The sequence below is a fragment of the Gallus gallus genome, chromosome 6 (genome assembly GCF_016699485.2).
Source record: "Gallus gallus isolate bGalGal1 chromosome 6, bGalGal1.mat.broiler.GRCg7b, whole genome shotgun sequence".
Taxonomy (NCBI): domain Eukaryota; kingdom Metazoa; phylum Chordata; class Aves; order Galliformes; family Phasianidae; genus Gallus; species Gallus gallus.
This window is the reverse complement of record NC_052537.1, coordinates 14,458,571-14,471,081: the sequence shown is the minus strand read 5'-3', so window position 1 is coordinate 14,471,081 and position 12,511 is coordinate 14,458,571. Positions and strand designations below refer to the sequence as shown.

At 32.8% G+C, this 12,511-nt stretch overlaps 1 protein-coding gene across 50 annotated transcripts in view; it reads right to left on the bottom strand.

Annotated features, from left to right (window-relative positions):
• The window catches only part of KCNMA1 (potassium calcium-activated channel subfamily M alpha 1), a 443,671-nt gene that overhangs the window by 114,461 nt on the left and 316,699 nt on the right, over nt 1-12,511 (bottom strand). For all 50 annotated transcript variants that reach the window (XM_040702202.2, XM_046942681.1, XM_040702201.2 and 47 more), the window contains 2 exons: nt 5,618-5,727; nt 3,472-3,540 (listed from right to left, as the gene is read on the bottom strand). In XM_040702202.2, coding sequence (XP_040558136.1) covers nt 3,472-3,540; nt 5,618-5,727 — 179 coding nt within the window. The remainder of the gene's footprint in view (nt 1-3,471; nt 3,541-5,617; nt 5,728-12,511) is intronic.

Below are 12,511 nucleotides of genomic sequence, written 5' to 3'. Positions count from 1 at the left end.
GCAAATCAAACACTTTGATAGGAAATCAACTGACATCAAAGCAAAAGCAAAAAAAACCTTTATATAAAAGTCTCAAAGGCTCAAAGGTTTTTCTGCTGAGAATGAGGACAAATTTATGGACAGACAAAGCGAAAATTTAACAAAAGGAGTAAACAGAGGGTGCAAAAGGGAAGAAATCCAGGTTAGGCTTTCCTTCTTGCTTAGGTGGAAAAAAAAATACAAGGAAAAAGGAAGTAAAAATATCTCTAAAAGGGATTTTAGATGAGTTTGAATGTCTGCATTTAAAATTGATATTCTTTGCTATCCATTGAGAAAGCTCTGCTAGGACATACTCAGGTTGATGTTCTCCATATTCTTTCAGCATTTTTTCTAAAGGTGAAATAGAACTTTGCAGTAAATGAACAAGAATATTATTTAACATATTTGGCTTACACCAGGTACATAAACAATTTACTAACAAAATGCTTTTTGCTTAATAACAATGATTATAATACTTGCAGAGGCAAAGGAATGGTTATAATACTAGTGATGGAGGAATGGCTAATTCATACTTTGATCAGGAACAACTAAAGTGCAGACCTTTAGTGGGTCAGAGCCCACTAAAGTCAGTCACATTTTGTGTGCTGAGAGGTTTCTGTGATAACTGAACAGTAATTTAGATATTATTAATTATATAAATGTAGATGTAAATAAATTTAAGTATAGCTATAATTAATCTTTAAAGTACCCTGATGAGAAACAATTGTATAAATAAAAATTAGGCCATACTTTGGCTATTATTTGACTCTGTATTTATCATATCTAAGATTACATTATCTATATTGGGGCTTGCAAAACTCATTTTACTTCAGAGCATTTTCACATGCTGCTTTTAAGCAAACTTTTAAAATCATAACTTGTTTACAATTAACAATCTAACACTTCTTTATGTAGCTTTAATAGGAATTGTGGAAAAAAAAAGAAAAAAATAAGCAGGAAGCTCAGCAAGTGCTAGCTGGCATACTAATATTTACTTGGATAGATTTCTGATGATTTCAAATGACTATTGATCTCAAATTCCCTATGGTAGAATTAACATAAAGTTTTAGAAAGCCAGAATCAAGGAGACTGGCTGAAAAAATGAAACAGAAACAACATAACTTTATAAGTAAATAAACTTTTAAATAATTTAAAAAGATACTAAAATAGTCAGTGAAAATTCTGCCACTCACTCAAAATGATACTAGGATTTTTTCTTAACAGTGAGGTGAACATTTTAACAGGGAATTAGGAAGTCTATAATGACCTTAAACTACTACCTGTGAGAGCTGCACACATTACGGAATTCACTTTGTGGTTGCTTTAGCAGTCATTGCAAAGTGATGAAAACAGATGAAACTAATCAGATATATAGTTCTCTTTAATATACTATATGTATTATACATATATATTATGCCTTAAAACTAGTAGCAATTATCCAAGTGGTGTAAGATCTTCTCATTGAGTTGGCAGAAAGAATGATTTGAAACTTCTCTCATCCTACACCTACTTCAGCTGTAGCAGAAAACAATAGCTTTTACTACAAAGGTCCCACCTTGATGTTACTGCAATCTTTTATTTATAGTAATCATTGTTGTGAACTATGTAAATTTCCCAGTACTCTTTAAAAATATGAATCCAAACTATAATCATAAAATAAGCCAGTACATATCTCCTGTTGATCACCCTCCTGATAGAATGATGGTATCATAATTAATTTTCTCTTCACATTTATGGATTATCAATGAAGAAATGAAGATGTGAAGTAGGGTAAAGTATGTCCAAAGACAAAAATCAACAAAAATAATTGGTGAATGATAAATTTATCATGTTCAAAGACCATTTGCACTTGTAAACCATGTTATACTACTTTTTATCTTAATTCTTCATCATTTGAGATGGTGCAAGGAAATGCAAATAAACATAAGTAGTGAAAAAAAGGTCTGTTCTATTGCCTTTCTGGTTAGATTAAGAGGCTCCAGTTCATAAAGCCAGAAATATGTACTCATCACATGTGTTGAAGAACACAGGGACAAGTAGAACAGTAAAACTATCCTGCAGGTAGTAATCCAATTCACCAAAGAGTGACTTTAAAATTATCACGGCTTACTAAAGTCATAAGTTACAGCTGTGGATCATGGTCAATAAAATGATGTGACTATTTAGTTTACCTGCTTTCCTTCTGTTATATATATGTTTGTAAAATCCAATTGTTAATATCCTTCCATTAGTATTGCTTACTGCAATTTCTTTTCTACCAAACTAATTCACTGTGAACTTCTACCTCTGTGGACTAAAGTAACAGGAGATATACGATTGGATCACACTGTATTACTTTTTGTGCAATCCTCTGCGTCACCTTGTGATTAAGAACTCAAACCAACTCTCATCAAATTTAGTTCAAAGAATGATATGGAAGCCACAAATTATCTGTTATTATTGAAAAAAACTTTAATATTAGCACTTATGTACGTAAATGACAAGCAAAGTAATGACAACCTAAAGTTGGGCAATAGTTGTCAGAGAGAGCCAAAGGAAACCAAGTATTTTCTCAGTACTGTAATCACAAAATATGCTAAACTGTACCACTGCTGTTACTAATGCGTTCCTTCTTTTTTTTCCCCTTCAAAATTTAGGTTAAAATTTTAAGTAAAATAATATTTACTCATATTCTTTACATTAGCAAATGCAGAATGAATGGAAAAGTATTTATTTTAAGATGAGCCCAGGTGAGCTGGAAACATTAAAAAAATCTGTTATTGAAAAAAAAAAAAACCAACAAGAACAAGAACAACAACAAAATGCTTAATTAACATAATGTGGATAAAAGTAAAATCCGGTATCACACACACCACTCCACATATCACTTACCCCATAGGAAGGAATCAAGCAAAGTCAAATATAGGCCATGGAAACACTATCATTAATAGTTGCAATTTTTTATTTCTGTGTCAAGCGTCCCACATGGGTTTTATAGGCATTTATAAAGGAATATATTTTCAAAACCACAGGAATCATGGCAAGAGCTCAAATAATAGAATTGTTTCTCCTTGGAGAAACATAATGACTTGTGATATCATACCTGCTTTCCACTTTTTCTATTTTCAGTAAATTGTTGGACTGCCACTTAAAGTTGACAGAGTATAAACAAAAAACATTGAGTAAGGTATGTTTTTGTTTAAACAAAAATGAATTGCACTTCTGGAAGTGAACACATAACACTGTACCCCTACCTTATACTAAGTATTGTAACTTAAATTGATTTGGGTGAGGAAAAACAGAGCAGAAATAAAAGCCTTTCAGCGCTACATAAAATGGTGTAATGTGATGGCATGATAATTATACTCTGAAACATATCAAATGTATAAGGAGATGTATGTTTATTCTCAAAAATAGGCAGGCAAAATTCTTGACAATGCATTCCTACTTCAAAATTTGTAGTCATGGACGTACCTGCTTTCTCTTTTTTCCGACTTGTATTCTATGGCTATCATTAAGAGCTTTAGTTTCGCAAACACCAGTCTGCAGGAAGACAAGAGGCCAAGAGTCAGACCTTTTTCACAATTGACACTCTGTGAATAGACATGGCTGAGAGTTTGCACTCACTCACCAGTCTTCAATAACGTATATATAGCTTAAATATTAAGGTCTTTCTATTTTGAAGATTATAGGATTTATGAAAAACCATTTATTAACTGACAACTTGAGAACGCATCCTAAGCAGCAGTACTGCATTACTAAGTCTACTTAAGGTATAATAACAAATGTCATAATTCAAAACATAAAATTGCATTTGACTATAGCAAAGTAAAATAGAAGGAAATTTTTCAATTTTTTGCTAAAACCCACAATGTTTTTTTTTAATAACCAGAAACGTGTGATTTTACAATTTTATAATTGAAATACAAGCAAATTTCCTGCTACTTGCTTCCTGTTCTATGAAATTGGTCATGTATTCTTCCAGGGAGCACCCTTCAGTTATAATATAATTATAATGGAAACATAAACCTCTGTAACTTAAACACAGGAAATAAAGAACTGTGGGGAGTTTAAAGGCCTGTGCTGACCTATGGATACTTTTTTTTATTGAAGAAGCCTTTTCATACTTGTGACTAGACAGCTAATATGGTGTTAGGGAGCACAATAAGACTTATAGTTTCTTTTTTCACATGCGGGCTCTTGCTGTCTCACAGGTGTGCCTAAGAAGTCTATTTAGCATGTATATGCTGGCTGAGTGAGGGGCAGAGGGGATGGCTGGCCTCTTGCCAGGATGGGGCAGAGGAAAGCAGGAAAGAGAGCTTGAAGGAAAGTGTAAAATATAAGGAAATTTCTCTGACAGATTCAGATGAAATCTGATTTTACTCACAGTCAGAAGATGGGAAAGCTTTAGAGTAATGTCAGAATAGAATCTGACTTGGCTATTTGCAGAGCTGAGCACAAGTTTGTGGGGTCTAGAATCTGACGTGTCTGCAACACTGAATAAAATTCAGAGTTCAGGAAAAATAGCTATCAACTGATCCAATATCACTGCTTCAGAGATGCAAAAAACAGTAGTGGGCATATGATGTGTGGATTAATTACTAACAGTCTAAAAGTGCCTAAGTTGTACCTTACCCTCTGAGATCAGTTGAATAAAATAATTACACTATAGAAGCAAGAACTTAACACTGACAGAGAATCCATGATGTCTTACTTTGCAATAGACCGAGGCTTAATTTGGCATCAGACTAGAAAGTTCTACTTCTTTGAATACTCCCACAAAAGAAATAATCTGTTTTGGAGCTGAGAGAGAATGCAGACAAATGTTGAGTCTTGCCTAAGTCTTAGTAGTTTGACACAGAAGTGAAATCTATTTCTGTGACAAGCACTGTTATAAAAGTATACCACATGGAAATATAGGCCATAGCTATAAACTTGCAACAATGTGTTGGACAAACACAGAGCTAATATCTCTATTACTGTACCTTTTAATAAAATAGAAGAGAAAATATGACTGTCCTATACTTGTGGCTAGGGTATGTACTGGAACAACCTTAAGCATACAAATGTGTCTTCCATAGAAAAATTGTAAGACAAGTGTAAGTATTTTCAGTCTCAAAAATCAACACTGTAGTATGGCTTAGACCATGGTTATATACTACATGCTTGATTGCAACCAGTGCTACAAAGCTCTGGACACCACACTGCTTATATGACTGCACTAAATCTGTCTCAATTAATGAATGGTTTTCTTGGAATGGGACATAAGCCAAGACAGTGATGCTGACAAACACTACTCAAAGAATGGGATTCATTAAAAGAAGCAATAGGATATCTCTTACAAGTAAATAATTTAAATGGATTGCTGATTAATTTGTCCAACACTGAAAACATTTATGGTTTCATTTACAATCACTTAATTCCAAATTTCTTCAGAAAGTGGCATTATAATGTTTGGAGTACTTCCATGCTGTGATTGCTTTAGTGTTTATTTTATTTGATTTCATTTGATGTAACAACGCTGGGACTGTAGCAAAGTGAGAAGGTCTCCTGCAGAAATCTTTGATTTCACTTGAAAGTATGTAAATAATTATGCCTAATAATATGTATTTCTACTTACTCACAAACTGCAGGGAAGGACAAACCCACAAAGGCACTAGACAGATATTCTGTATACATTTCATTTGCAACTCCTTCCAGATAGTATTTCTGCCATGTATCCTCCTCAATCTAAAAAACAAAACAAACAAACAAAAAAAAAATGTAGAGATCTGAGTAAAATGAAAAAGTTCAGTTAAAATTATGAATAACGTTTTAAACATGTATAATTTTTTAAATAAATAACTTGGTATACCTTTCAAGTATTATGATGATATTGCCAGGAAAAAGAAGAGAATAGTCAAATACCGTATGCAAAAATGAATCACTCAATGATTGGCAAAAATATTTAGCATGATGTGAAATAAAACAGTGGAGACCTTGAGGAAAAACATCTCCCTATTTTCTGTTTCTGAAAATTCTCTAGTGAAATGGTTGCATTATATTGTTAACTTTGTCTCCCTAACAGCGTTTCATTTGCTTTCACCTTGTTGACTAGTTGGCTATTACACACAAACACACACAAAAAACCCATCGTTAAAAATTCTGAAAATTTGTTTTCTGCATCTCTAGCTAGCAGGAAACTATGAGAAGTACACATATTGAAATGGTTTCAACAGTCACAAGTGTTTTAGAACAGTAACTGAAGAAAAGCTTTACTGCTAAATTCAGACATCTTTTATTGTTGAAGGAAAAGTCAGATGTGCCCATCACACATGCTTAACAAAATTTAGATTATAACTTTCATAAGAATTTAGTGTGGGATATTTGTGGGTTTTTTTTGTTTGTTTGTTTGTATGTTTGTTTGTTTTTTCAGTATTAAAAATATATTGCAACAGCTGTTTTAAACAGACTTGTGTAGTATTTTATGTATGTTTTGCCCTATAAACTTAGGTTAAATTTTGGATTCACCAATCTTTTCCTCCTGTGAAGTCATTAAAAAAAAAAGTAATCACTCTTTCAAAGGAATGCTTGAAAGAGGGATAGCAAACTTTTTAAGAAGTCAGTGAAATATCAAATATAATGATTTTTTAATTATTATTATTATTACTTTTTTTTTGCCTGATAATGGGTTGCCAGATAAGAATTTACTTCAATTCTGGAGAAGTAAAAAAACGACTGCAAGAACAAATTGCAATATGGAGAGGATTCAAACCATTTCCTTCCTGACATGTGGGCTGCAAACAATCAAGAGAAATTTCTTCCATATAAATTGTTTCACCATTCGGAAATCATGTGAGATGCTAAAAAAGATTTGCATTGTGTTATTCTCCACCACACACAGAGAAGTCATATCACATTTTTTATAACTCATTTAATTATGCGAAACTTGGAAATGTTGCTGATCAGCAGCTCTTTATATACAGAAAACAGATAAAGTGCAGACTGGGTAAAAAAAAACGGAGTACTGACAGCAGTATGTTTGTTACGTATGCTCTATTTCATGGCTTTTTCTTACATTGACACCACCTGGGGTTGGAAAAAAATGTGCAAGGAGAAAAAAAGCATACAGATAGCATAAAAAAAAATAAGAGTAAGGCTGTTTTCCAGTCAGTTTCTCATTTCTAGTTTCTTCCTTGTCTTTCTTTTCTTTAAGGCACCTGTTTCAATTTGGAGGAAGAAGCTGCAGGTCAGAAATACCATTACTAGCTCATCCTTAGTCAAGAATCAAAGAAAGGACTGGAAAATAACAAAACTCATTTACAGAGCAGTGATCAAGATTCATAGATGCTGGTTAGCATTACATTCACCTTCACGTATTTATTACAAAGTTGAAGATACCTTCTTTTAGGATACTGTGAAATGTAATAAATGAATTTTAAGAATTGCTGATATATGGGATGTGATAAAATAATACTAATGGAGAAAAGATCTTTCTATTTTATCTGCCTCAGACCCCTGGCATTTCTCTATACCTTTAAAGAAAGATATGGTCACCTCTGTGGTACTTTGTGAAAGGGAGTACCTGCTGGTCTGCTAGAAATAAAACAATGAATAATAACTTCCAGGGTAGAATATTTCATTTCTATTTCTTTGATTCATTATGTCACCCTGAATTTTAATAGACAAACTGTTCCACAGGAGAACATAATCAGTTTCTCCTATAGTCCATATCAGTAAGGTACTCATTTAAAATATTTACCATGAAAAAAGAATACTTTAGGAGTTACTGTATTCTTAACTTATTTTGTCCCTTCTGATATTTTGTAGTAAGCATTAACTTCAGAAACTGAACTCCTAAACAAACCTCTCTATACAAAATGTACATTTATTTTCTCTTTGAAATACCAAATTGTAACTCGAAATGCTATCATCCAGTCCATATCGGAACTTACTGATACTCATCTCCAGTTTACTTATACACTAACAGCAAGCTGTCAAAATGCAACTGCTAACATACAGACAAAAAAAGCCATCTCACACACACTTAGAAAATAGTTGTTCTATATGTCAGTTGATTGACAACAATAGAGAATAGTCAAATGTATTTGATTATTAATCAAATTAATTAACAATAGAGAATAATCTGTAGAGTTTTGCAAAAAGGGACAAATTTGAGGTGAGTTTTGTTCAAGACTACTATCCAAGGTTACCACAAGCCTTAATTAGTAATGGTAAGACATTTATTTATATGATCAATTAAAATAATAGCTTGGGTTTAGCCTACCATGAATATGTTACCATTCTTACAATGGAGAAAACAACCTCAATTTTATCTTGAAAGACAAGGAAACCTACAAAATGTTCAATAGAGCATCAAATACAAAGACACAGTAGAAAATGAACAATTTCAATGCCAAAAAAATCCCCAAGATACCTTGAACTTACTGTGTTCTGATATTACTTTCTTTTCCTTTTTTTGCTGTTTCCATTTTTTGCCATATAATTTTATCAACAGAGGTCTTTACAGATCTTATTATGAGGTATAACTGCTAGTCCCACATTTCGAGCGGGAGAGGAAAAGAAGATATTTTTTCCTTTGGTTCAGAAAAAACACAAATTTTAGATCTTTGAATGAAAAAGCATGCTTCAGAAAGATACTTCTAAGACACTAAACTCCAAATTTTCAGCCTTCAGCACATAAAATAATATGTGAGGACAGGAAAAAGAAGTCAGAAACAAATTGACTTTAACAATGTCCATTCATGGACATACAGCTGCTTTTTTCACTAGATATTTCTCATAACTAAAGGCAATAAATGGTTCTTATAACAATTAATTTCATTTACCCTTACAGATCAGTAAGGAGACAAATTTTATTTTATTTTTTTTATTATTTAATCAGTTACAGATCCCTACTGTTTCTTGTTGATTCAGCTATTCAATGTATCTGCTTTGGTTTTGGCATGTAATGCTTACATGCTTTGTGTGCTTATAAGTCAAACCTCCAGAGTTCAGCAAATCTAATGAAATTTTCTTCAGCCTACTCTTTTTATCAAAAGTACAGAAGAAACATTTTGATGGGATTTTGAAATTAAAGCTAAGATTTTAAAACTGAAGTTAAAATATTGGCATGTTTTCTTCTATGTACATATAACACAAGGAATCCTGCCACACGTTAGACTCAGACTTAAGGGTCTCCTAAAGTTTAATTTTATAATTATCTTCTCCACAGCATTGTCTGTGGTGGAATTTTTTGTTTGTTTGTTTGTTTTCCCAGCTACATACGTGAAAGGAAAGGGCAAATAAGAATGGATTATTTTTGACTGGTAGCTGAAAAGAATTTGTGAAATTTAACATTTCCCCATCTCCACCCGTAATACCCTTCAGTCCATGCAGATTGCTTGTGTGAGCATTTGGTTTCATTGTACCTTTAGACATGGATATTAAAATCTGAAAGATGTGAAAAAGGCAAAAAACAGTTCCTACTTTCTTCACAAAGTACTAAGTTTCTGAGATTTATAGTCTTATAATCTTATAATTTCCTTAAATATTATAAATTATCAACTACCCCTTTATTCAATTCCATTGACTCTGTAACTCAAAACTAACAAGTGTTTTTCAGCAGTATAAAAATTCTTTAATCTCAGCCAACTATTCCCACAGTCCTTTCTGTGTGCAAGAACATTTTCCAAAATCGCTATGGAAAGACTATGTCTTATAAAACACCATAAAACTAATTAAGATTGGCTTTAGTTTCAAATGAGAGATTTATGTGCTTTTTCATTACTCATGTTAATGGAGAATATTGTAGTAGGTCAAAGAAAAGACAGTATTCTTGAATACTATGAGATGGAATTCTTTAGATATCTTGGGAATCTCCTTGGATGCCTGGCTTCAATGGGTTTAGCTTTAGATGGTATAGAAGTTATACTGTTAAAAAAATAACACTCAAATTTAGAAAACAGAACAGTATTTCTATCCAATCACAATGTAAAAGGCAGATTGGTTTTGATTTCTTTAAACAGCTGACTGAAAAACACACTCCGTGGTAGACTTCAGTACAGGACAAATATATTACTTTTTCCCCAAGGACTGACATTATTTGTAATCAGCACACAGTTCTCAACCACAGCAGTTTTTAATTACTATATTAAATGATTTAAAAGATTCTATTCAGGCAGGCCTTTTAAAGAATAAATGTTTTTGAACACAGGCTACATAAGTATTTGGCCTAAAGCCTGTAAGGAGTAGTTGGCAAAGGAAGAAAAATGTTAATTACCAAGTGCACTGTTTATTATGCAGCCCCCTGAGGAGTCTCACAGTAAATAGACAAGTTACTCTTTCGCCCCCTCTATCTTCAAGCTCTTTTTCGGTAGAAGAAATTCACTGAGCAAACCCTAGTCACACACTTTAGAACAACCTATTGCTGCCTAGGTGGCCAAAAACAAATAGAAAGCCAGTTAACATATTCCATCAGTGCATGTAAACACCTGGCTGCCATAAATCTGTGCAGCTTCAATATGTTCATCTCTCAGACTAGACTAGAAAGGAACGTAGTGGGAGAATTACATATATGTGAGTGTGAGCACAGTTGATAAGAGCTCACATTTCTGCTCTTCAAATAGCTTAAAGGACTGAGACAGCTCTAGATCATTTTTCAGATCTTGAATCATGCTTACACAGAAACTCATTCATTTTATGAACCTATGTTACACTCAAGCACCACATTCCAAATTTTAAAGAGTCACAACCTCTTTATTCATACAACAATGATAGCACTTTCTGCTATGAATAGACTGTTGAAATACAGTTTACGGGTGTAAATTTCATTTACATTTTTCCCTCAACATGATTTGCTGGACAATCTTCTTTCCTTTAAACGTTTACAGAACCTTTTTTTAAAAACTATCACATATTCTTTTTGAGCTGATTTTCTTTTTATTCAGGTTGGTGACAAAAAAGAACATAAAAGATTCCATATGACATTACTTCTCTAAAACCAAAAGGAAAATATTAGACACAAACTTAATATTTTGAGGTTTCTTAGTTTACTTTAGCTTTAATACTGGGCAGATTGTTTACACAAACCATTTTGCTGTAAAGTAACATATAATGAGTTAAACGTGTACAATGTCACCATCAATCATGTTCATTTGTGTTTGACTGCCCAAACATTTATGGCACATTAAATGACTTTCTAAACACACTATGAAGAAGAAGAAATCAACACACATTTCAAAGTTTTTTTTTCCTTTTACATTCTTTTTTTAATATGGATGTTTCAATAAATTTTCCTGGCAATCTCCTAGCTTGCGTTAGACACAACTAATGTTTGCCCAAGAAATTTATGAGGATCTTACAGTACTTAAATTCAGTGCTCCAAACTCAAAGGAGCAGAAGCCCTCTTAAGGGAATGCACATCTTTCTTTTCAAAGGAGTCCTACTTAACAATTCCAATCAATGTAGCTGCTCTTCTATAATACACTCTTGATTCACAAACATCACTTAGTAATAGCTATCACTTTCAAATAGTTTTTAGAGTGAGATAGCTTGCACAAAGAGTATCCTTTAAGTTAAGTAAAGTAATAAACCTTCTACTACCACCAGTTGATTTGTATTCTCATGGAAAGACATATGTACTCAGTTGTTGGATATTCATTCAGCTTCAGATTTTAACACTCAAACTTTCTCAGAAATGATGATATTAATTTTAGTTGCCTGGACAATTCATTCTTAGTTAAGTAGTAGACATACTTATAACTAGTAATAGCATAGCCTGCCCAGCATTTTACAGCATTTTTTTTTTTATGCCATGTAAAGTAATCTAATTTAAAGTATATCTGTACCTTACTCTAACTCCATATATTGATGGAAACAAGAAGAGCACATCAGCAAAACTGATATTTCTTCTGCCAAAACAAACTTTTTGCTTTTTTTCTATTTGTTCTACAAATATAGAAATATTCAGAATCAATAAAGATTGATTGATCAATAAAGTTGAAGATTGATATGATAATGACATAAGTAGTCAGAATGTCAGAGATTCTCTGGAAAGACACTGTCTGTACATCTGCATTTTTTGACTTGTATAATCATTTTAAATACAAACACAGACCACAGGTGTGTGTGCTTCTTGCACAGTTCTCTCAGAGTCAGACACTTTGAGAGAACATCTCAGTTTTCCCACTGTATGTTTAATGCAAGTTATTTTAAGGTTGAAATTAAGACTGGGGCTTCTGAAGTTACACGTAAATTGGATTTCATGAGAAAACTAATCACTTCCGATTTTCAAAGAAAGATGTGCAGAAGTTTCAGGCCTAATGACATCAAGCACAAGTTCATAGAAAACTGCCTGAATAATTTAGATATATTAGTGCGACTATTAAAAACTCTTAAGACTCCTGAGTGTGTTGCATCACCACATCAGCCAAGAGGGAGGGAGACCAAAATACCCTGCGAGAAAAATGAAGTTCAGAAAAAGTAGAGTTTTCTTCTGGGACATAATTAGAAAGGATTAATTTCAAAGTGACCA